General features: G+C 46.0%; 1 protein-coding gene across 5 annotated transcripts; it reads left to right on the top strand.

Moving 5' to 3' along the window:
* The first annotated feature begins 178 nt into the window (after window positions 1-178).
* mask (multiple ankyrin repeats single KH domain) lies at window positions 179-25,603 on the top strand. Of its 5 annotated transcripts, none has more exons than XM_019845541.2 (28): window positions 179-603; window positions 7,464-7,904; window positions 9,148-9,295; window positions 9,466-9,746; window positions 9,965-10,250; window positions 10,312-10,613; window positions 10,765-10,980; window positions 11,239-11,925; window positions 12,154-12,331; window positions 12,549-13,066; window positions 13,480-13,656; window positions 13,724-13,934; window positions 14,035-14,490; window positions 14,591-14,923; window positions 15,030-15,188; window positions 15,254-15,619; window positions 15,758-15,912; window positions 16,007-16,182; window positions 16,258-16,390; window positions 16,491-17,230; window positions 17,463-17,777; window positions 17,907-18,101; window positions 18,178-18,325; window positions 18,403-18,610; window positions 19,027-19,928; window positions 20,869-22,152; window positions 22,868-23,107; window positions 23,716-25,603. In XM_019845541.2, exons 1-28 carry the CDS (start codon window positions 376-378, stop codon window positions 23,737-23,739), a joined length of 9,507 nt encoding a protein of 3,168 aa, XP_019701100.2. In that variant the 5' UTR covers window positions 179-375; the 3' UTR covers window positions 23,740-25,603. The 5 variants fall into 5 exon arrangements, with proteins under 5 accessions (XP_019701100.2, XP_025161201.1, XP_019701099.2 ...); XM_025305416.1 differs by having other exon boundaries at window positions 12,549-13,132; window positions 14,041-14,490; XM_019845540.2 differs by having other exon boundaries at window positions 12,549-13,132; window positions 22,868-23,059.
* The last annotated feature ends 951 nt before the right edge of the window (window positions 25,604-26,554 follow it).

Raw genomic sequence — 26,554 nt, 5'->3', positions numbered from 1 at the left:
TATAAATTCTCTATCTGATGGACAATATGCTAATAAACTAATCAGCCGACAAATAAAATATTAATCTCAAGTAAACGGCGTACAATATCGTGTGTGATTTTCGTGATGGATCGCACGCGTGTAGTAAATTACTAGAAACGTCGCTGCCTCTCCATTCTGGCATCACTGGTCGCGAGTCGAAGCATCCGGGACTATCGCAGTCGGCCATAGTGGAAATGGCGGGTGTTAGCTTACGTGAATGACGGCGACTGTGCTCTCGAGAGCAATTTCTTGCCGAAACGTCTCGAGCGAATGAGTGTACTGTGTGTGTTTTGCGGTACGGGCATACCAGTAACGGAGTAACTGTGTATCATATGATTTATCTGGAGGGTAAAGATGCAGAATGTAGCACAAGGAACGACCTCGGATAGCCAGAAGCACGAAAAGCAGCCAGCAGTAGCGGCTACGGCAGCAGCGAGCGTTCCCCACGATATCGGAAAAACGTCGTCGACTCCCCAGTCTTCGAATTCAAGCCCTACGAAGTCGGAGACAGAGACCTTCTCGGAGCTGCAACCGCGCTTTATGACAGACTCGTCGGAGAGCGAGGAAGACAGCGTTTCCGAGGTAAACGCCATAAGCGAGGTCCGTTAACGCGACGTGATAAGATATCCGTGAGCATGGGTAGAGCGAAGAATGTGAGGGCGAGAGAAAGAGAGAGAGAGAGAGAGAGAGAGAGAAAGGAGCGAGTGAGGTAGAAAGAAAGATTGAGAAAAAGCGAGAGAGAGAGAGAGAGAGAGGAGAGAGAGAGGGAGGGAGAGAAAGAGAGAGAGAGAGAAAGGGGAGGAGAGAGAGAGAGAGAGAGAGAGAGAGAGAGAGAGAGAGAGAGAGAGAGAGAGTATATATATGTGTGTGTGTGTATGTGTGTGTCATACGTATGCGAGTGAGCGATAGAGAGAGGGGATATTTATGTCTATACTGTGCGCCTGTCGTGCGATACGTATGTGTGTGTGTGTATATGTATATAAATGTGTGTACACGAGCGTGGTGTCGACTAAGTGTCGTTCCTGTGAATCGAGCAGAGTATCGCAAATATGCTTCTGCGAGAATGAGCCGTGAAGATAATTTCGCACGAGCATCGATCCTCGTTCCTCCCCCTTGTCGTCATCGTCGTCGCCGTTTTATCGTTATCGTCGTCATCGCCCTCATCATCATCATCGTTGTCATTGTCATCGTCATCGTCATCGTCGACATAGCCTCCATCCACATTGTTGTAGGCACCCTCGACGTCTTCCCACTTTCGATTCGTCTAGTTTCTCCTCTTTGTCATCGTCACCGTTGTCATTGCCGCGGTCTTTCGCGGCCTGATGAACGACATACATGTTTAGGAACGCTCAATGAGCCTTCCCCCACCCTGACCCTCGTGAATCGGTAGTGTCAAACTTGTGGAAGCTTCGTCGAGAGCAGCCTCTCTTGTACACCTCGGCCGTTTCTCGCGCAGACTTTCTCGACAACGGTGTGTCTCTGCTAACGCCTTCTCGTATCTATTGGCGATTAATTAATTAATTAATTAACGATATTAGACGCGTGCACGCACTCGTTACTCGAGGTCGATCGTAACGATCTACGTGTGAACGCATATGAATATGCGCGACCACGCATGATTGTACGCATTGTGCGTACGCCTGTGTGTGTATGTGTATGTGTGTGTGTGTGTGTGTGTGTGCACATATCGCAGCGGATACCGCGTGTATGTGTGTATGCGTATATATTCGCGCGTGCATCGCGGTGTATATACGGTGTACACGAGAGTAGAACAGAGTACTCGTCAAACGGAGAAAGCAATGACGATTCTTCTCTGTCTCATCGCCGTCGTTGTCATCATTACAGCGCGCGAGGTTGGTACGGGTACTGTTGACCGATAAAAAAAAACAGCCACAGCTGGACTTCTCGAAGGACCAAGACGACGTTTCGTGAATCGACGCATTGATCGGAGCATCTCGAACGTTCATACACCCGAGGTGTCGACGGTGCTTCCCAGTTCCGGCTCGGTTTCCGGGTCGAACGCGCATTGTGTCCGGATGCTCGTGGAGTCGCAACGTAGAGTCTGACAATCCAATGATAGCAAAATGTTTCCCCAGAGAGAAAATGTGTGCGAGCGTACGAATAAAATCCAAACATTTAACCAACTAAATGATTACTCACACTCACAGCCCTAATAGCACAGATGTCCGGAGGACGTCCAGAGTACGTCTTGAGGACGTTCTGGGGATGTTTCTTCATCCCCTCAGGACGTCCCCAGGAGAACATGTGCTATCAGGGAACGTTGAGCTGGTCGGTGAAGAAGAAAATGGTTCGAGAACCCTGCGACATCCGAACGCGCGGTGCCGTCGAGCTGGAAACCCACCTCGGAATCGGAAGAAGTTCCTGCTGTTCCCCCGCATCGTCGACTACTTCGACACACGCGCGAAGCGGAAGAGAACACACCGCGCTGTCGAGAAACGATCTAGATTCGTTCCGGCCGAAAATGCTCTACGCGATACGATTGCGTCGGACACTGGGGGCTGACCATTTTTTTCCCCGGGTCGCAGACAAAGGCTTCCTCTTGAGAGCCGAGGAGTTCATCGTAGGAGTCATAACATTAGAACGGCAGCCGACATGTCGGGCGGACTTGAGCATAAACAAAAAGAACACGATAAGACGGCCGATTAGCCGATTTAGACGGACGGTGCGATCGGATGCTGAGAGAGAGAGAGAGAGAGAGAAGAGAAGTCTGCTCTCTCGTCATCAGTGCTAAGCCCAACTGAGCTTTTCCCGTCTATGCACGTTGTGTCAGTCAGGCCCGTAATGTCCGGAGAGGGCTATCGAGTCGCCGATCTAGACTGAATTCATCTCAGACATACTCGGTCGATGTCGAAGTCCGGCTGTGCTCGCGTCGATTAACGCTAACCCCGCTCTTTAACCTCGTTCGCCTTCCCCGCAGTCGTCGTCCCTGCAGTCGTAGGAGATTCATAACCTCGAAATCGGCGCTTAACCATTAACCTGAATCTCCTCGCTTTGAGATCGCTGCGCGCTGACGCAAAGTCGTGACTAACATCCGGACTTCTGTTAATCGGCGATTGGCGGTGTCTACCCTCCCCCTCCCCCCCCCCCCGCCATCCAACCCTGCCGCCTCGGTTTTTCTCGTGCGGTCGTGCGTCAGGAGAAAATGTGATCTATGGAACGGCGGAACGTCGAGTCTCGCCAGACTAGACGAAATTGAGACGCTGAAAAATCGAGATCGAAGCTCCTCGCTCCTCTTTTTCTTTTTCCTCCCCTGTTTTCTCGATCTCGAGGATATCTCGCCCTTTAATAGATCGCTCGTCGGCGCAAAGTCCCGGAGTCGCCATTCAAATGTAACTCAGCTCGGACTTTTAATCGGGTTAATGCGCTGAATTTTCTGGGCATTGGTAGGTAGGATCGTGGTCCAAGAAAGGTCGCGCAGGATAATAATGATTTTTTCAGGCTCGGCGATTGAGACGCCGAGGATTCGATTTTTCCGTCGCCTATTCGCATGATAAATAAAGTAAAGGACGTCGGACCGTCCCGACTCGGGATGAATTAATTGAAATGCAATCGGGACCAAGGCCGTGGCTCTCTCTCTCTCTCTCTCTCTCTCTCTCTCTCTCTCTCTCTCTCTCTCTCTCTCTCTCTCTCTCTCTCTCTCAGCTTCACTTCGCTCGTTCACTTTGATTATATAGGATTGTAATCCGGAGGTGCACGGAGAGCGTCAAACGCCGAGCCGGAACAATCTCGCTTGTATCTCTCCAATTGAAATTTCATCCGGATCGATCGTTCGAGATCGACGACGTCCGTCGACTTTGCGATCGATTCATCCGCCGCTTCGGACACGCGTCGACGACACGTTCCAGCGCTTTTTCTTCTTCTCCGAGAAATTTCCAGACACTTCGGTCAACGTCCAATTGGAGAGTTCGTTTTTTCAGAGCGATTCCCAGGTGGCTCGGACCTCTCATTGGCCGTCGGTTGCGTCTGCATACCTCTCTCGAAGGGAAAATTCCAGGCCTTCCTGAAAGTGAAACTTTTTCCGAATTGTGCCTGACGCTCGTGCTTTCTGCGGCTCGTTTCTTCTCTCCTTCGTTCCTCGTTCTCGAAGTAACGGGGACATCCTGCTTCTGGCGTTTTCTATCGCTTCGATCGCAACGGGGACGCATCGACCGACCGAAACGGACAATATTCGCTTAATTGCGACACGCATCGACGTTGATGAGAGATCGCTCGTGAGAGTCCGCGATTTAGCAGAAAAGCCCTGGACGCGCCTTCTCTTTGTACCTTTTATCGTCGCTCGTGTCCGTTCAATTTGACACCGCTCACTAGGTGTCTTCCCTACATACCTCGCTAGATGCCGGCTAGAGGTACGTGCACGTAGATGGCAACTCTTGCGTGCTCTTAGCACGGAGGAATAAAGGGATAAAGGTGGAAAGAGGAGAGAGAGAGAGAGAGAGGGAGAGACGAAGAAAGTTAGAGGCCGTAAGGGAGGAAGAGGAGGAAAACGGGGAATCTCCGCGCATTGAGGAAAAGTTATATAATCGGTATGTGTGTATATATGTTTTAATAGCTGTCTACCGTGGAAACGACGTCGCCGACATCACTAGCATACCCATGTCCCTCTTTTTCTCCTCTCTCTCTCTCTCTCTCTCTCTCTCGCTTGCGCATATATCTGCACGTCTAACTCTATTGCGAATCGCGCGAGCAATTTCGTCCTTCCTCCGTCCCACCCACCGCCGTCCTTCCTCACATCTTCGCCCTCTCACCCCTCCACTCCACACAGGTCACACGCTTTTCTCCCAAGTCTGTAGCGCCTTCTTTCTTCCGCCACAGTGTGAGACAGTGTGCATACGACGATGGTCGTACCTTCGTTCCTCCTCGACATTTATGAGAGCAGCGCGACCCGCTGCCGCACGGCGGCGGCGCTGCCGCCGTCGTCGTCGTCGTCGAGGTGCACGATTCGAATACTCCTCTCGTTCCCATCCTGGCATCGTCGCGTGTTTCGCGAGAGTGAGAAAGAATGAAAAAGGGACCGAGCGAGTAAGAGAGAGAGAGAGAGAGAATGAGAGAAGGGAAAGAAAGAATGAGAATACGACGTAACGCGTACGCTCTATGAGTGTGTGTGTGTGTGTGTGTGTGTGCGCGCGCGCGCCTGCGCGCGCGCACGTAGAACACGCGAGCATGTCGCTGCTGTCTCTGGTCTCCCTCCCTCTCGAAGCGCTGGTTCAGGCACTTCGCTCTCACTAGAAGCGGTACATGCATCGTCGTGTAAGTATGCGTGCGTACCTGCGTGTATGCGTAAGGTGAGTGAATACCCCAAGGATCGGAAACACGTATCACGTGTAACACATATACGTCTATACATGCAGCACACATATTTATATATATACAATATATGTATATATATTTATATATATATATATGCATGCATGGTTCGTTACACACGTGTACACGCGACAGTGCGCGCACGTGCGTATACACAGCTACGTATGCGTACACGCATGTGTATGTAGCGCGATGCGCGAGCACGCCTCTACGAGAGCGTGTCTGTCTGCCTGCTTGCGTTTGTCGCTCGCTCGCTCGCTCGCTCGCTCACTCACTCGCTCATTCTCTCCCTCTCACTCGCTCTCTCGCACTGTCGTCAGTGCGCCACCCAGCGGGCTTTCCGTACGTCTTTCGCGTTCTTGTCGCTCGCTCGCTCACTTGCGAGTTTGCTGGCTGCTTCGCAGTCGATTTCCGAGCCAACGCATCACCATGTGATCCGCCAGTTCGTCGCAAAGCTAACCAGCCCGATCGCTCTCTCGCCTGACTGGCCGTTCGTACGCTGTCGTCGTGGCGCTCCGCGTCCCCGCCGTGTGTAGCCGCCTGCTGCTCTCGATGTGTGCGTGGAAACGATCGCGGAGAACAGAGCCACCATATTATTCTATGTCCTACCAACGGCGCTTTTACGGCCTCGTCGCTTCTTCGTGAGACTCGTGTGTTAAAGGTTCTCAGTGCTTCTTATGCGTCGAACATAATCGTGGTCAGCGACGGCGGGGGAGGAGGAGGTGAAGGGTGAATCTCGGACGCATCTCATCGTTGTCTTCCTTCGTGTCGTCGTCGTCGTCATATCGTTGTCGTTCTTGCCATCGTCATTGTCGTCGTCGTCGTCGTCGTCGTCGTCGTCGTCGTCGTCGCTGTCGTCGCGATTGTCGTCATCGTGTGTCTCGGGAGCAACGGACGAGAGCGCATTCCCGACGCGAGTGTACGCCTTCACACTCGGTGACTCGAAAACGGCAGGGCGACGCGCGATGTGTAGTTACGCGAGTACGCGGAGTTCACCGGTCGCGTGGTAAGTGTCAGTGCCGTCGTTGGAACGTCCGTTCGTTGCTTATTGTTCTACCACGCGACCCAGACGTGATCGTGTTGGAAAATATATACGCGCGACTATGCTTTCACCCGCGTTCCCGATCTATGTTGATTGTCTCACGTTCGTGATCGCCCTCGCGGCCGCGCCGATCAGTCGTGTTCCGCGTGGAACGTAGAGGACTTTCCGGATATAATGCGTTGAAGTACGTTGTAGTATATACGCGTGCGAGAGAGAGAGAAAGAGAGAGAGAGAGCGAGAGCGTGGCACCTCCGCTCTCCGATAGTAGCTTCTGGTAGTTTCATGAGCAACGATTCGATTTTCGACATCTCTCGCTCTCTCGGTGACGCGCGCCTCGTGATTTATACACGCCTTTGTTCGACGAAGTCGATCTACGATGCCGCCGCCACCACCGCCGCCGTCGTCGCCGCCGTCACCGCCGTCGCCGCCGACGTTCCCGGTAACTCGACTCTGTGCGAAAATAACCTCAATTTCTCGCGGTCCTTCTTGTCGCGGACACGCCGCACGACGAGGAGCTCTCATTAGTACCTTTTTCAGGGATCTTGTCTCTCTCGATAGGCCTCCTCGATGAAGCGTTTTATGTTGGGTATCGTTGATCGCATGTTGCTCGTTAAACAAGTGACTCAGCGATACATAACATTTCTTGTCGAGTTGGAAGTTTTTCGATAAAGGATACGGATACACTCTCTTCGTAGAGCAGCTTGTGTGCGAATTTACGACTAAGGCATTGAGAAACATACGTTATATTGTTATCTAATCTGTTCCTTTCTTTTTTTAACCATTTTTGTATGTACGATTCGCATACAATGCAAATAAGAGTGTCCACGAAGGAAACAGAGGTTCTGTAAGAACCATCAATGTCGTAACAGAGTGCTGTTGATAGTTTATCAAATTGTAGATATTTTTATCTTACACGTATATGTTAAATGAAATTGGCTGAATGCTTGTAATACGAGATCCAACACATGATGGATCAGTGAATAGACAAAGCGCGAGGTCTACAGCCAGTTCAATTATACATTGTTGTGTCTTGTGTGTCCAGTTTTACTCACAGATGTGCTTTATGTGATTTTAGGTGGAGTGTTTTGCAATTGATCAAGTTGAGATAGACGAAGATCATCCAGAGACATCTAAATTTCTGTTGACACCTGAAGATACGGAACGTTCTGTGGATCCTGAGACTCAAGCGCGTCTCGAGGCCCTCCTCGAGGCGGCTGGTATCGGGAAATTGTCATCGGGTGATGGGAAGCACTTGGCCGACCACGAAGTGCTTCGACGTTTAACATCTAGTGTTTCTTGTGCATTGGATGAAGCGGCAGCAGCATTAACACGTATGCGCAGTGACAATCCACGCACACCTAACGAAAAGCGCACTCTTATAGAGGCGTGTACCGACGGTGACGTCGGTACCGTTAGAAAATTGTTAACAGAAGGACGGAGTGTTCACGAAACTACCGAGGAGGGAGAGAGCTTACTCTCCTTGGCTTGCTCAGCGGGTTACTACGAACTTGCTCAGGTTTGGGTCAAATATATTTATGCTCTCTTTATGTAAACTTGCACAAAGGTGCTATCTGTGCGAATTCAGGCAAAATTATGATGATGATTTGCAAGATAACATTGCCAAGTGCATGATGTATGTAACTGTTATACGTGTGGTTAAGTAATTCCCAGTACACACGTTTAACATGCAATGTTTGTGGCAATGTGTGTAACAAATGAAGCTTTATTTCGTGTGAATTTGTCGAGTTATAAGTTTATACAAGTTTATAAGTTAGAAATTTATATATCAGTTGTGAATATAATAGAAAAGAGAATCTTTTTCACCATTTTGTTGTGTAAATTTTGTAATATATTTCACTTGGTTCGCAATATGTAATATTGTTATGTTTGACATATTTGTATGAGCAGTTGGTTGGTGCATTAACAACGATCTATTTTGAGTGACTTTGAGTGAATAATAACAAATTGGCACAGCAGTTCTTTATTATCTATGATAGAAAAAAAGAATAATTCATTTATATTAAAATTACTCAATGTCTCTCTTTGAAAATTTGTACTGTTTATCTCACAATCTATTTTAAATTACAATGTAATGGTTATCTTATTCCAAATTGACTTTGTATGTATAATATGAAATTCAATGAACTCTATTAGCATATGTGTATATAATATTATATCATTTGAATATGTCATAAAAATCATCAATAAATAACAGTTGTTGCTTGAAATGGTGATAAATCTCAAGAAATAAGTATAGGTTTTTTAGAGAACTAATATTTATAATGAAACTTACCTGCAGTTACTTTTATGTAATTACAGGATATGATAGTCGACAATTTGTATCAAATTAATTAAAATTATCAGTATTTAATTGCTTGGATAAATGATCAAGATCTGTATAATGAAAATTTCGTCTACCAGCTACATAATTTTATACCTGTTAATATTAAGTCTGTTTTTTACATCCGACAATCTTAGGACTATCTGCCTGGTTTTTCTATTTTCCTTTCTTTCTTACATCAGCATCAAATGAGTTACTTTATTTTAAATATAGATGGTGAGACGGACTTAGTGCAACTATAAAAAACGGACCTATGTTATGTTTCAACTTCTTTCTTTTGTTTATTTAACTGTCACATTTATAAATGACATGAAGTTGGTGTTACAAAAATATAATCAGAAAATAGGAAAATTAAACCGAAATTAGTTTTATAGGCTGATGAAAACCGTGTATTTCAACGAATCTTTCTGTGAAACAGGTTCTATTAGCAATGAATGCTAACGTGGAAGATCGTGGTATTAAAGGGGATTGCACCCCTTTGATGGAGGCTGCCAGTGCTGGACATGTGGATATCGTGAGCTTACTTATCGCTCATGGTGCCGATGTCAATGCTCAGTCGACTTCGGGTAAAATTACACGCTAGTTCTTTACACACATACATATATATATCAACTTTATATAACACCTACTTGATTGGTGTATTTAATTTCTCGCGAACGTGTGCATGAACTTTCATAATGACGTGAACGCTACATTGCTCGAAAACGATCGAAACAATTGTGTTGTATAATTGTAGGCAATACACCTCTCATGTATGGGTGTGCTGGTGGTCATGAGGAAGTAGTACGTGTCCTTTTGGAAGCAGGAGCTAACGTTGAAGATCATAATGAGAACGGCCATACACCTTTGATGGAAGCAGCAAGTGCCGGACATGTTCCAGTTGCCAAGATCTTGCTGGAACATGGTGCTGGTATCAACACTCATTCCAATGAATTTAAAGAATCTGCCCTAACATTGGCCTGTTATAAAGGACACTTAGAGATGGTTCGATTTTTATTGGAAGCTGGCGCAGATCAGGTATAATTACCTAATATCATTTTTTACGCAAATGTAATTAATATTTTTGCGAATATCACGTCTGTGCTATGGAGAGAGAGAGAGAGAGAGAGAGAGAGAGAGAGAGAGAGAGAGAGAGAGAGAAAGAGAAAAAAGAAGAGGGGGGGTGGAGAAATAGCGGATAAACATTTTATCTGATTTTTCGAAGGTTTGACGGATATCTTCATGAATTGTTGCAGGAACATAAAACGGATGAGATGCATACAGCGCTTATGGAAGCGTCGATGGATGGTCATGTAGAAGTGGCACGTTTACTTTTAGACTCAGGTGCCCAAGTAAATATGCCGACCGATAGTTTTGAGTCTCCATTGACATTAGCAGCTTGCGGAGGTCACGTGGACCTAGCGATGCTTCTCATCGAACGCGGTGCAAACATCGAAGAAGTTAATGACGAAGGTTACACGCCTTTGATGGAGGCAGCACGCGAGGGCCACGAGGAAATGGTTGCGTTACTTTTAAGTCAAGGTAGGTCATCTTATTTGTATGATCGTTAGATTTGTTACTTTACGAGCTTCCTTTCACACAGGTGCAAACATCAATGCACAAACTGAGGAAACTCAGGAGACGGCACTTACATTGGCTTGCTGCGGCGGTTTCCTTGAAGTAGCTGATTTTTTAATCAAAGCGGGCGCTGACGTCGAATTGGGAGCATCCACCCCTCTAATGGAAGCTGCCCAAGAAGGACACTTAGATCTTGTTCGATATTTGCTAGAGTCGACGTCGGACGTTCACGCTCAAACGCAAACGGGAGATACAGCGTTAACGTATGCCTGTGAAAATGGCCATACTGACGTTGCTGATCTCCTACTTCAATATGGAGCTGATCTGGTATGTTGTGTTTTTGATAACTACGAGTCTTAATCGTACAAAGTTTGTGCGAAAGTTCTCTTTAAATTGCTTTTCACTTTGATCAACTCTTGCAAAATACACAGATTACCTGTATTACTCTTTTTTTTTTTTTTTTTTTTTTTTCTTGTAGGAACACGAATCGGAGGGAGGTAGGACTCCGCTCATGAAAGCCTGTAGGGCTGGTCATTTGTGTACAGTTCAATTCCTCATCTCAAAGCGTGCTGATGTCAATCGGCAGACTACGAACAATGACCATACTCCTCTTTCACTGGCGTGTGCTGGTGGTCATATTGCTGTTGTCGAACTACTCTTGGCGCAATCGGCTAATCCGTTTCATAAATTGAAGGTAAGCCCACGTGTTTGAAATGACACTACTCTCGTATGCAAGTTTTCATTTTCACGTAATTGTGTGCTCATTGTGCAATTACATATTCAGATAAGTAAATTCAAATAAAAAAAAACTCTAACCACAATATCGATAACAGAATAATATGTAACATATCATCTCTACGTCGTGTCAAATCTTGTAATTTTTTATCGGTATTGTGTTCTTACAAACACTATAGAAATATGAAATTGATACATGCAACAAAATACATTGTAGGATAACTCCACCATGCTGATTGAAGCAGCAAAGGGTGGTCATACGGCTGTTGTGCAACTCCTATTGGATTATCCTCATAGCATTATGATGGGCGCGCCGCACAATGGCGCACCTGCTCCTATGTTATTACCGCAACAACAACAGCAGCAACAACAACAACAACAACAACAACAACAACAACCACCGCCGCCGCAGCAGCAGCAGCAGCAGCAGCAGCAGCCGCAACAGCAACAGCAGTCGCAGCATCAGCAACATATAAGTCATCAGCAACATGTACCTCATCCGCAAACGTCCGCGCAACCTCAGCAGCAACACCCGCAGCAGCAGCAGCAGCAGCAGCAGCAAACTGCAGAGCAACAACAAGCGCAAAATCTCCAACCTAAACATAATACGCAAAAGTCATTGTTAAGGAAAAATCGATCTGTGACCATGATGCCCGACATGAGCCTTACCTCAGCCGAAGCGCAACAAGTTCGTTCGCAGCCCGCAGGAGAATCTGTTGCTACTACCAAGGATGATACCAATATCCTCGATAAAGGCAGCGGAGGGTTCACGAGTCTATCAGAACCCAATATTAGCCTTAGCCCAACTTCAGCGTCAACGCAAGGGGTAAATGTCACCGAAAGTCGGAAAAATACTAGACAAGAACAAATCCTTCATAAGCAACAAATACTTGAAGAACTACAAGTACGTCCTACGTTATTTTCTCTTCGTTAACGTCTTTTCATCAACTTTTTTAAAGAGGAAATAATAAAAGACAGAAATTATTGACGTGATTAAGCATATTAGCGGTTAAGATAAGAGATATATAAACATTTAATGCGCAGCTTATCACAATAATCACGATTGTCTGCTTTATGCGCTGTTGCATGTATAATTTTTTTTTTTCCTAATTCTAGAATTTATCCTTTTCAGAGGGTAGAGCGGGAATTGCAGAGCAAGGGTGCGGGACATTTGTTTTCTGGTCCACGAAATTCCATAATAAATCAACCTCAACAGCAAACCCAGCAGCAGGATCCTACAGAAGCAGAAGCATTATTACCTGGAATGTTGAACATTGATTTACCAACTCAGTCGGCGACATCTCCGCATGGTACATTTTCATCGCATTATATTGTCACATCAAAGTTAATCTTTTGAGTGCAGAATATTTGAGAGCTAATAAGCTCTCTCGTATAAGCTGTGGAAATTAGCAGGACAAATATATATGCGTCCGTAATCCCGCCGCCGGTGGACGTTCCTCGAACGCGTATATGCGTCCACGGTTAACGATACGTGTGTCTTGAACTGGTGACTGTTTCGTTCAACAGGTCTAGTGTGCAGTACCACCGGTATGTCTGGCACCTCGTTGACATACCAAGGAACTAGCGATGCGGCGTTGGTCTGCAGTGCTTATCTCGACGGCAAGATAATGGGACTGCAGCAGTTTCAAAAAACATTATCCGTAGCTCCGACCGCGGCGGAGACGTTCCCCACGAATACATTTCCCTCGTCGCCACCCTTGACACTCGCTCCACTACCTGCCACGACTGCCGTTTCGTTGGTTACCTCCAACACGTCCTCAACCACCACGCCGAGCCCGCCGAGTATCTCCACTCCTCCGACTGTTATAGCTGTTTCCCAGCCTATTACCGCGAGCAGCGACGTTAGCCAGAACACTGCTATAAGCGACCGCCCGAAGGCTAAGCCAGTGTCTAAGAAGGAAGGCAAAAACGTGCGAAAAGCAGCGAGCGGTATGGCGGTGGCTAAGTTGCAGCAGACGCAGGCAAGCCTGATGGCCGGACTTCAGCAGCAATATCAACAGAAGCAACGTCAACATACCTATCAAGTACAACAGGTTCATCAATTGCAGCAACTTAATCAGCAGTTGCAACTCCAGCTAGACCAAGTACAGGTGGACTTCTACTCCCCTTACTTCGCTTCGTTTTTATACGTTTTACAACATGTCAGATTCAATATTATTATTGTTCGAAGCTCTGGGATGAATCCCTTCAAGCACGAGCTTACTTGAGAATAGATAGCAAGCTAAATAGATCGCATAACGTAGTAACATATCCTGCCTGAGTGACGTCAAGTTAAAAGGAATATATACATGTCGGATAAAATGTCACCAAGGAGATTTTGCAAGCGAATGCATGGGAGAGATGTTAGCATGTATAACATCTACGCGCGATCATGTTTTTATATACACAACACACGCGAGATACGACATGACATAACGAATTTGTCTCGTCGATGTAGATACAACAACAGCAGCAGCAACAACTGCAGCAACCGCAGACGCAACCGCAGCAACCTCAGCAGCAACAGGCCCAGCAACAAACTAATGTAGTCGGTAATAATGCGAGTAGCATACTCATGCCCACTCAGTTGATGTCGCATTTACACCCTACACATACTCACCACTTACATAGCCAGGTAAGCATGCCGTTGAATTGTTGAGGTCGCCGACGTTCCTACTCACGTTGCAATATATTCCCAACAGCAAACACCGCAAGAAAATCTTCCCGAGCAAACGGATCCCGAATTGGCGCGGAAGTATAGAGAAAGCGCTTGTGCATTTTTTACCGGGGCTCAGAAATCTAAAACCTTCTCCGCTAACGAAAGAGTCTTGAAATTGGAGGACGGCACTGACATACCGATCGATGATGCGTTTGAAATTTTTCGCTCCATCAGTTTCGACGATGCTGTAGATGGTCAATATTTTATCTCTTGAGCTTTTTCTTTAAAATGTAACTAGAGTACTCTCGAGGCGATCGTATGCGTTATCTTCCGAATTGCTTTCCGTTTGTGTAGCTACAGAAGATCAAGAGAAACTTGAATTGAAGAGATTGGAGGTATCCGGCAATAAGGAGCAACAACAACACCCGCAGCAACAGCAGCAACAACCGCAGCAACAGCAGCAGCAGCAGCAGCAGCAACACTTGCAAACCACCCAAATAGTTCAACAAAGTGGAAGTCCTCATGCGTCCCAAGAATATTTTACCGGTCCCGTGTTGTCAGTACCATCAGTCTCCCTGCCGACTTTACCATCGCTACAAGTGACTAGTTCTGGCGTTCAGATAGAAGCAGACATATCAACTGGCTTGCAATTAACGAGCACACAGTCCTTACAAAATCCGGCATTGAAGAATCGTCTGAGAGCTTTTGAAGAAGGCTTTCGTCAAGGTAGTATACACTTCCGCGAATGTATGCAGCATATTAGCAGCGATACTTTCCAGCCGCAGTTGCTGCTGCAGTCTTCTCAAATAAGTAAGTCTAGCAAACGCCGTTGGTGCAACTAGCGCACCACGCGGCTGCACCCCTGCACGACGTTGACATCTGATTACGCTTTCGTGTTCTCGTTATCCAGCGTTCCCCACGCAAACATTGCCACCAGTGAGCGGAGCGACCGGGATAATAGATAGCATACCTCACCAGTCGAGCGGATATGCACAGTCCACAGCTTGCAGCACCAATCAAGTGCAGGTCGCTACCCAGACCCAGGCGCCGGCCACCACCACCGCGGCGAACGTCGTCGCACCCGACAAGAAGCAAGTATACACCGCGCCGACCACCGGCAAGGGCAAGAAAGCCAGATACCCGGTCTTGTCCCAGCAGCAGTCTTGCCAGCAACCACAAACTGCCAATGCTCAACCGACTCCGAATTTTCCCGCCCAGAACTATCAGCTGGACCCGGCTGCAGGTGAGAGCCAATGTACAATAGCTGCTGCATGTAGACGCCTCGTAATGACCGTCGATCAATTTCGCCGCTCAAAATGTCAGCCAATGTACAATAAATATCTTTGCAGTTGGAGGTTACGCGACCAATCAAGTCCCACCCGCGGCCTTCTCATGCATGGACGTTGACTCGGAAACGGACAGTAACCATGACACTGCGTTGACTTTAGCTTGCGCAGGTGGCCATGAGGATCTAGTTGAACTTTTGCTGAGCCGAGGCGCAGATATAGGTGAGTGTCAAATAGAAATAAAAGTTGACCAATAATTTTGCCCAATACCTACGATTTTGTTACAGAGCATAGGGATAAAAAGGGATTCACGCCTCTTATTCTGGCCGCAACGGCTGGCCATCAAAAGGTGGTGGAGATACTGCTAAATCACGGGGCGGACATAGAAGCGCAATCCGAACGCACCAAGGACACGCCGTTGTCGCTCGCGTGCAGTGGCGGCCGATACGAAGTGGTCGAGCTCTTGCTCAATCGCGGCGCGAACAAGGAACATCGAAATGTATCCGATTACACTCCATTGAGTCTCGCGGCATCCGGTGGCTATGTGAATATAATAAAACTCCTGCTTAACCACGGTGCCGAAATAAATTCTCGCACCGGCTCCAAGTTGGGCATTTCTCCGCTGATGCTTGCTGCTATGAATGGCCACACCGGTGAGCGACTAGTCGATATGAAATTACCCGTCAACTGCACTCGCGATAATCAGTTACAGTTATTCGTGCGTATCGGGAAATTCAGCCTTACACGGTTTGGTTTCTGCGTGATAAACATCCGAATAATTCTCTTTACAGCGGCAGTGAAGTTACTCTTGGACATGGGCAGTGATATTAACGCCCAGATCGAAACGAATCGCAATACAGCGTTAACGCTCGCGTGTTTCCAAGGAAGACACGAAGTGGTTAGTCTTTTGCTTGACCGAAAGGCCAATGTCGAACATCGAGCGAAGGTAATACGTAGAGAAATATAATTCCAGCGATATGAAACGCGCGCGATGCTCACCGATAATCTCTAACTTGAAATTGTTCGTTCGCTTCATAAAGACTGGGCTCACACCTTTGATGGAGGCAGCGAGTGGTGGATACGTTGAAGTTGGACGAGTACTGCTTACGAAGGGCGCAGATGTCAACGCGACGCCGGTCCCATCATCTCGTGACACCGCTCTCACCATCGCTGCTGATAAAGGTCACTGCCGTTTCGTTGAACTTCTACTTTCAAGGTAACCTACTCGCTGTATTATTTCTGACGGACATCTGATAGAAACTGGATAAAACCGATGATTGTGTGTCTCTAGGGGAACTCAAGTCGAGGTGAAGAACAAGAAAGGGAATAGCCCGTTGTGGTTAGCCGCAAATGGTGGACATCTCAATGTTGTAGATTTACTGTACCATGCGGGTGCGGACATCGATTCGCAAGATAATCGCAAGGTACGTGCGTAAAAAGTCCCACGCGTCTACTTGGTTGTCTCTCTCACTTTGAGAATCTTCGTAGACGGTTGTTAACAACTCCGATCTTTCCGATGCTCAGGTTTCCTGTTTAATGGCCGCATTCCGAAAGGGCCACATCAAAGTGGTAAAGTGGATGGTGAATCATGTAACGCAATTTCCGAGCGATCAGGAAATGACGAGATACGTAGCAACCATCAGCGACAAGGAACTTCTTGAGAAGTGTCAGGAATGTGTTAAAGTGATAAGAGCGGCTAAGGAGACACAGGCCGCTAAAGCAAATAAGAATGCCACGATACTGTTGGAGGAACTTGATATGGAAAAGACCAGGGAGGAATCGAAAAAAGCAGCAGCGGCGCGAAGACGAGAGAGGAAGAAAAAAAAGAAGCTGGAGAAAAAGGAGGAGAAACGCAAAATGCACGAGGAATACAAGAAGAACGAAACAGCCTACGAGGATAAAGAAGATAACGGGAAGAAGTCAGGTGACGAGGAATGTGACAGGGCAGACGACAGCGAACACGAAGGCGGCGACGGTTGCGAAAGAATAGAAAGCGTACCATCGCCCGTGAACAGAAGTCCGGAGGATCCCGATCGGGAGGAGGGTGACAGTGGAATCGATGCAAATAGCCAGGGTAGTTGCAGTAGCAACGACGTGAAGGCTCGAGACAAGAAAAAGGACAAGAAAAAGAAGAAGAGTAATAATCCTAATAACAATGAGAAAGACACGTCCCCTCAGCGCTCACCCAAAACGCTTCTCACACAAAACACTGCATTATCTCAAAATTCAACGACCTCAACTAAATCCCAAAGTACTTCGGATAAGTAAGTAGACCCATCTTCTCTCTACTTTCGGGGTCCACTCGTGTATTGCGTTTTATTTCTTTTCTGATTTTCTAACGGGAAGATTGACCGTCGAAAGAAACGCGGATGAATATACATTTTCGTATGGAAGATACAATTAAATTAACATACAATTGATACAATGAAACATACAAATGTCAATTTCATTTACGTGATATCGTGTATCTTATGCGCTGACCAATGATTTCCACAGAAGGATTCTGACTAACGTTACCAGCGGAATGTCTGTATGTACAACTTCGGCCACGACCACAAGAGCCTCCACCACGATCAATTGTACCGATCGAAAACTGAAGGGTCAGTTGGTCTTTGAATCTTCCAGACATCCAGCCGACAGAGAGGATTTTGAAGCAACTGGTAACGAGACTTATGTTCCTGGAAAGGGAAAAAAATCTTACAACAATCAGTACGACGGAGATACCTTAAACACATCGTCGAAGACAAATAACACGACAAGTCCTAAGCAAGGTGGAAAACGCGAAGAAGGCTGGAAGGAGGTTGTACGAAAGTAAGATGTGTTCTTATGTGCAGAGAGTAGAGCTCCTTTCCCTCGTTATTAAGAATGAAAAGAGCACATCCGTTATCGTTTTCATTCATGGCTTATATATTAATCTGCTATATCGCGTGACTTTCGCAGAGGACAATCCGACGATTCCGGCAGATTTATGAATTCACCATTCCGCTCCAAGAAGGTATCCGTACCACCAAATGCTATTAGTCGTGTAATCGGTAGAGGTGGCAGCAACATCAACGCTATTAGGGCTGCAACCGGTGCGCACATTGAAGTTGAGAAGCAAAGCAAAAGCCAAGGAGAAAGAATCATCACGATCAAGTGGGTATCGGACACTACCACGTGTACACATTACATTTCAGTTTCTAACGAAAGCTAAATTGTCTGTTGCTTATAGGGGATCATCCGAAGCGATGAAACAAGCCTTTACCTTGATAACGGCGCTCATTAAAGATCCAGACGTCGACATAATACAAATGCTTCCGAAATCAAAAACTACGACCGCGACCACCTCTTCGTGGGATAAAGCTGTATCTACTGTTGCTGTAAGTATTGAGTAATATGCTATGACGCATGCTGACAAATGTCACGATGGAAAGATCTAATGATTTGTGTTTTCTAGGCAAGTAAAACAAAAGTCGGTTCTGTAAATAAAGCTCCTAGTTTGGCATCCAGTACAACCAGCACTCAAATTAATAAGTCCGGATACTCATCGGGCGTATCTACTGTAAATCCATTGCTTCCTCTACGATCTTCGTCCACTCTTAAACTAGCTGGTCCATTCGCAGCTTCATTGCCACGTGCGACAGCTCCTAGACTTGTTGCCGCAGGTAATATAGAAAGCGAACGAATCTAGATCACCCTATGGAGGAAATTCTTTTACGAAACTGTAGTACATATTACTACGGCCATCATCATCATTAGTCGTAACGATTGTCAGTGTCTCAATGTTTGTTTCGACTTGAAGATTTTATCATAACGTTCGATGGTTCATTTTACCTTTTTGGTTGAGCTGTCAAATTTTTGTTGTTTCGGCTCGAAGTCGTAACAAGTGTTGAATAACACTCTCGTTTCAATTAATGTTTCCGTGCGTTTTGTCGTAATTTTTGGCGCAATATCGCAATTTTCTAACTGTCAAGTAAATTCATCGGCATAGCTATGCGCACAGTTGTTTGTTGTTAACCTAACGATGAAACAAAGTTTCCACTAAGAATTCGCGCGAACGTAATAATTTTTATTTGCACAGCGGAGAAACGTGCACAAGCCGTCGCCGCGCAGTTGGCCTCTTCGACGAACACCAAGACGACAATGTCGTACACGAGTGCCATCATGACCGCTGGCAGGGCAACGAAAATCGTCACTACCAGCACGACGCAGACATTCGCGGCGAAACTCTCGGAGATCACTGCCTCGACTCACACCTCCACCACCGTCATGCAATCCACCCACACCACGGTGAACAAGCAGAAGCCGTTGCAGCAAGCCAGCACCGTGACCGTCATGTCGTCGGCCACGTCAGTCGCCGCGGCAACCGCTCAGACATCCAGTCAGCAGTCCGTAATCAGTACATCGCCGAAACACTGCCGACCACTGCCCACTGCCTTGCCTGCCGCCCCGCCGACGATGACGTCTCATTATCCAGGAGGCAAGTCGACCTACCCACCGGCCGGCACGAGCGCGATCTCGTTGTCCACGAGCACCGCGGCGACCAATTGTTCGGAGAGCTCTATCGTCTCGACATCTGCCAATTCCGTACGAGTGACACCTTCGCCGCCCGTTGTATCGTCGCAGGCGCTAGCATTACCACCGCAGCAGCAGCAGCAGCAACAACAGCAATCGCAACAGCAACAGCAGCAGCAGCAGCAGCAACAATCTCAGCCGCAAGCACGCAGCAACACGCCGATTACGAGCATGCAAGAACATCAACAGCAGCAGCATCAACATCAGCAGCAACAACAGTCCAATAGCACTCCACTCGAGTATTCTTTATTCAACGATACGTTCACCAAGGTCACGCAACAGTCGATGTGGGGTGGCAGAGACAATGAATCTCAAAAGGGTATGAACTTCGCAACTGTTGCTGGTGGTGGAGTATCGATGAATACGTCGGGTTCGTCCACGGCTAAATTTGACAGCTCTCCGCCGCAGGTACGTTATGTCGGAATATCTTTTACATTCCACACACACATTCACGACACACACACACACACGCGCGCACGCGCTATTTCTTTTCTTATGTTTGACCTCTTGAGTGTTGTCGACGCATCGAGAGCGTCCTCTCTTATGAGTCTCTTCGGCTTATATCTACGATACACACGACAGTTCATCCACTGCATACATTCTTTTGCGTGTTTTAGCGACGATAAGGTATATGTCCCAATTAATGACTCCAAGTGAACACAAATTAACAATATACGTGCAAATATTAATTAATATTTATTAATTGCGCAATATTAATTTTGATGAGAAGCTCGAACATTCGGCTTTCAATTGTGTCATATTTTTCTAATTTGTGGAAAAATGTTAATTCATCTGATATCTTTTCTCGCCATCAACGATATGTTTGTAATTATGGTGTTCCAGCAGATGTTACTACTGTAGCTTTTAATTTTATTGGAAACTTATAACTAATGATATATAAATATATTTTTTCTCTTGTAAGAATACATGTTTAGGATAAATACGGGCTAGCTGATTTATGAAAGGGAAAGGGGTTTCACAAATCGAAATATTCACCCAACGAGTAAAATTTCATGTGTTCCAGTGGTACACTGTTTTCACAATTTATTATCTCGGAGATATTCATTTTTCATCGGTTGACGGGTTACACAGCAACCCAAAATATTCCTCAGCGACCGTGCAGTTTTAAAGCGTTCCACAAAAAGTTAAAATCGATGACAAATGTCCGCTATCGAAAGTTTCTCCCGAGAAATTCTCGATGTAAAGGAATTCATCCATTCCGTGCGTTTTCATCGAAGGTCTCTAATAACGAATCGTCGTAAAATACGACATTTTAGCACAATCTCTCAATTGTGTTAGCACAGGAAATAAGACTCACGTTTCCCCCCCCCCAAATTCTGCCCAACAGGTGGACGCGTCCAAAGCACCGGGGTATCGTGGCACAACCATGTGCTCGCCCGTGTCCAGCAAGTCGAGTGGCACGAACAACACGTCGACCAATGTGATCGGCAGCGGCGTGTCGTCCAGCTCGGTGCACAATCCCATTCAGCCCCCGCAATTTCAATCCTCCACGAGCTACACCGAGCACCCCCTTCCACCGAGCAAACCGCCCGGCAGTCTAGCAGTGGCAAGACCGGTGATCCCGCAGCCAAGCATGGAGATGGGCACGAGCATGACGCAGTTCAATCGGCCGGTCTTTCAGGGCGAACTTACCTCGCGTAACACCACCGCGCATCAGGCCCCTCATGTGATACCATCGACATCGCAGCCTGCATTGGACGTCGGCTTGTTCAAGACGAACAGCGGCGGCGCGTACGAGCATCCGAACGTGAACTCGAGCTTGTTGAAGATGGTGCCGAACGACAGTCAAAGCGGCGGTCACCCTTTATTGCCGTTCCACCCGCACATGCAGAGTTACGCACAGACTGCCATCGCCCCATCCGCATCTGTGAACACCACCGTCAGTATGTCAAGGTTGAATCCGCGCGCGCCAGACTTTTCCAGCTCGTTGCATCTCAATAGCAAGCAGCAGCAGGTCACCATGTTCAACACCGGCTCGGCCACGCTCCACCCGGGCACAATATTCCCAACCGTACCGGCACCACCGCCGCCAGCGCCGCTACAGTCCAGCAACATCACGATGCTCGGTAGCTTTCCCCTGGGCAAATACCAGGCGCCCTCGCGAGCAGCCCCGGCGAACACTGGCATCTCGACGAATCCGCAGACCCGCTGGCCGTTTGCTCCAGGCCCGCACAGCAGTTACCCACCGCCACCGCCGCATCAGGACCCCATGATGGGCCAGATCGGCTTCTCCAATCATTTGGCGAACATAAACGCGCAGCCCGGCAGCATCGATCTGATCACGAGTCTGGAGAATGGCGGCTCGCCGGCTATATCCCCGTCGTCGCCGGCGCAGGTTGCCCAGGAGATGAGCCAGCTGAAGATCGAGGACCGAAAAGTGCCACGGCCGATTGGTACCGAGAGGGCATGGAAGAATTATACCGCAACGGGCATAGGTCCTGGCGGCGACGCCGATCCTATCAATTGGATACTGAACGACAAGATGGTTGGTTCATGGACCGGTCTGACGCCTGGCATCGACAGGCATCAGATGTTCCGAACAAACGCCGCTTACAATCGTATATCCAATGTCGAGCCGGAACTGCACCAGATGATGGAGACATCTTTCCAGGTAACGGTCGATCTTCTCGCACGATTCCGCTGGTGAGGCTCTCTCGCTTTCTCGCTCGCGCCCCGTTGCAACCATCTTGAACGATGACGTCCACGCTAGCCTTCCTATTCCCTGCTGATTACGTCGAAGTGGAAAGATACGCCCGTAAAATGGCACTTGCAATCGAGTGCAAGTATATTTCCAAAATACCCCGAAAACTTTCCCTTTGCTCTGACAAATCGATAAACAAATCGGTAAATTAACATGACTGATGTTTCGCCTATTTATCGGGTGCGGGTGTCACTTTGTGAATGTATCTTTTTACTTCGATGTAACGCGCAAGCAATTGTTCTAGCGTGGATTTTCTCGTTTCCGGTGTCACCGCTTAAAATGACTGCGGCGAAGAAACAAGAGACTTTGATACTTGTCAATCGAAATCGATTGGAAAAGAACGTATCTCTTTGTCGCACCACTTTTATCCGGGACATTCTATGCGTGCAATTTCATTGTAGTATTATACGTAATCACTGTACGTGAATACATATCCTGAACTGACAATAGACTCTGAACGCCCAAATTAGCGGTGGACGGTAAAGTAAAAAGAGGCCGGTATGTACAGTGTGGTCCAGTTCGTGGACGACACTAGCTGGTAAAGATGTCTAAGTAGTAAGGCTCGCGGAATTTCGGTCGTGTTCATGTCGCATATGCATGTAAATTAACTGTCGATCGTGTGCAGGGCCATGTGGATACCCAGCAACCTTTCCCTAACGGTAATGCCCCGGCTCTGTCGCTTATGCCGGGATTGGCGTTGCTACCGGGACAGTTTGGAGCACCGAGTTTGACGGAAATACCCCCCAACGAACCGAATAAGATAGATCCACCCGCGTGGGGGTTGCCAGACACCGTGCAAGACAAACAGCATCCGGCGGTAGGATCCCCTCAGTGTTACTGTTATACACGATGCGTCCAGGCTTGGGTAATAACTAATTAATTGGTTAAAAGTTAAGTTACAACAACCTTTAGGTCAATCCTTAGGTCACCTCAAAAGACTTTCAACTTCTAACTCAAACCGATTATTTTAGAACGCATCGATGTTAACGTATCGAATGTTTTTTTTTTTCCCTCTTTACAAGTTAAAATAATTCATCAATATTGAGGTTACAGCGAGCTACTCACAATGCAGAGTATGAAAAATGAAAAGTAATGCCAGTGTACAATGTGTGTGCTCCTCCATAGAAGCACCATTCTTTCCTTATGTGGAATATCTCAAAGTAGTCGGCCTCTCTTGCAAAAGACTTGTTTAATTATTTCTGTACCTTCTAATACCTTTTTGCACATGCAAGTAAACAATTAATTATACCAATTGTTACGTTATATATTGATATTGATCGATGTCATACGTTGATTATTAATTGTTATGCGTTGATTTTTTTATTAAGGAGAGATCCTTAGCGTCAAACTTGCTTCAAAATTATTCAATCCTGGACATGTTCCATGATCGATGAGAGATCAAACGAAAAATATGATTTTACGTTGTTGTAAAATACAACCAAACGCGACTTTATTGATCAACTTTGTTTGCAGGCATGGAACAAGTGGACTCATTAAAGGATGAAAACTGATCTTGTCGGCGTAGCTTCATCAAGTCCTTACCTCGGTGCAAGAAAAACATAAACATAAACACAAGCATACCTGCGATCCGAAGTAGTACGATAGACGGGATTGGAACTATTACGGAACTATTACGGAGCGTCGTTTATAAAAAAAAAATTTCCATCTTATGAACCTATTATTATATTCGTTCAAGCCTAGATTTCTCGATATTGCTTGTCACACTAGACGATATAAGGCAAAAGAGATCTTTAATTGTCTACCTTATTGTTATTAGTATCAAAATGATGATGATGATGATAATGATAATGATTATAATGCTGAAAATTATGATGATTATCGAGTATGAAAAATAGAAAAAAAAATACCGAGCTAGCGTCGACTAACGAAGGAACAGCCGTCCGATGCGAGGATCTTATATCTCGGGTTTCTGCTCCTTCTCTTGGCCGCGCGCTTTCATGCTGCGCATCGTACTAATTAATAATAAGTAATACAAGGCTAATAACGATAATTGTGTTCTCTTCTATTTTCTCGCTGGTAATGATGGTCTAAATTCTCGCGATGCCCCGGACGAAAAAAAAAAAGATAAAAGATAAAAAGGGAAAGAAACTTCTCGAACCGCGACGACACCCTTCAAATCCAAATGCACACGCGCACGATGTTACACAAGTCGCCCACCCTTCGGCTTCTGCAATATAACGATGATGAAGAATCGCGCGAAGGGAGCAATTCGAACGGTTGCGATAGGACACGCTTTCTGTTGAATTATGAGTTATTTGCATTTTTGGGACAACTATTGGCTTCTAGTATTCAATCGAGCAATCGGGCGATCGTTGACGAAGATAGTTCGTGTGTGTTACTTATCCGCACTGTAAAGAACGCTATAATAGGTTCAAGTACTGTAGTAATACTAGTAGCACTAGTACGATACAGTTGTGTAAATAATTGCTTCGCGAATGAGATTTCGATTACTTCCACGCTGTAAAGCGAGACCGAAGAAGACACGGGGAACGAAGGATGATAAGGACGTAAAAGTTGAAGAAGAGATCGAGAGCGATCCCGAGAGAGGACTACTGACTTATATCGGACCTGGATACACATTTACTCTCTTCCACATCTCTGTTGGTGCACAGACATAACATACACATACACACACCTGTATACACACCTGCTGTGCTCGTTATTGCTTGAGTCGTCACAGTTGTTAGTACTCTACGATTCTGAGCCGTTTGTTCGCCGATTCCACCGATCGCCCTTCTCATCGTGCGTTTCAGCTGATTAAGCGTAGCACCTGCTTCGCATTGACGAGCGAAACGCGCGTGATTCCCTCGCCCCCTCTGTGCCGTACGCTGGTGCTGCATTAATAACGAGAGAACGAGATTACACGAACGAAAACACGAATGAACGAGACGAGAGAACGATGTTGTTCCCGCGATCACGAGCTTTTGGTTCATCGCCAATCGTCACTTGCACGCGCTACCGTGCCCCTCCTTTTATTTCATATAGCGTCAGTTATTGATCAACGTAACAATCGTGCTCCGTTGTAAGGCAGATTAAACCGACACAGATTATCGTACGATACTCGTAGCGAGTTTTTATGAAGCACACAACACATAGCCGCGTGCTCGATTACATAAACACACATATACACACACACGTACACACATTGTGCACACACATACACACACGCGTAAAATGACCAGTTTCTCGAAATCGAATTTACGTAAGCATTACAGAATTGTCGGCACGAATCGAATACACACTGTATTAATAATATATTATATTACGTATACCGAATCCTATTCAGATCAATGAATACTGTTCATTGTTAAAATGGTAGCGGGCCGCCAACGCATAAAAATATAGCTGTGCGTCCCTAGCAACAGTGCTATTATAATACTATTATTGCTGTGGTGGTAATAATGTTTATTATTATATTATGGTTATTATTACACACAAGACATAACTATAGGAAAGAAAGCAAGAAAAAAATATGGTATATAGAGAGAAAAAGAAAGAGAGAGAGAGAGAGAGAGAGAAAGAGAAGGAGAGAGAGAGAGAGAGAGAAAGAAAGAGAGAATGCGAGAGATAGAGAGAAAGAGAAAGAAAGCAGGAGAGAAAGAGACAGTAACGTCATCCGCTATCTCGGCTGGACTAGTAAAGATATAATAATAATAATAATAATAATATTAATAATAATAATAGATACACTCGAAATACATACGTATATGTATACACATACATATATATGTATATATGTATGTATATATGTATGTACGAAATGTTCATTTTGATTGAACATTTGAAAATCTTTTTTAGTGGGGATTTCGGCAAGTGTTCAATACATAGCGACGATATATACTGTAATTGAAACGGTCCCCACACACACATACACACACATACACACACGTAAGTTTCAAAGATGAAGCTCATGGAAGACGTACGAGGGCTTTTTGACCTATATTCCAGGGAGCGCTTCAATTATTCTCTAAGATATATTGTTATAATTTAAAGCCTATTTTCAAATTTGATTTATGATAACTGCGATATATAATACAAAACTATTATATGACATATAATACAATAAAGCAAATAAATAAATATAACGACCGACGAATTCATTACACTTTCTTTTCATTATGTCTCTCACTTTGCCCTTAGTCGTATGAACACCCAACATCATGAATGAATGAACGTATTAAGCTAAGTGTACAAAGCTGATTCTGCTGTACGAAGCTGTACAGCGTTGCGCTTTCAATTGTTATAATTTTTCTAATTTATAGAGAAATTTTGATTTATTTGTCTTCTCTCT

Source organism: Harpegnathos saltator, unplaced genomic scaffold, assembly GCF_003227715.2.
Source record: "Harpegnathos saltator strain DR-91 unplaced genomic scaffold, Hsal_v8.6 scaffold695, whole genome shotgun sequence".
Lineage (NCBI taxonomy): Eukaryota > Metazoa > Arthropoda > Insecta > Hymenoptera > Formicidae > Harpegnathos > Harpegnathos saltator.
This window is presented reverse-complemented; position numbering and strand designations above follow the sequence as displayed.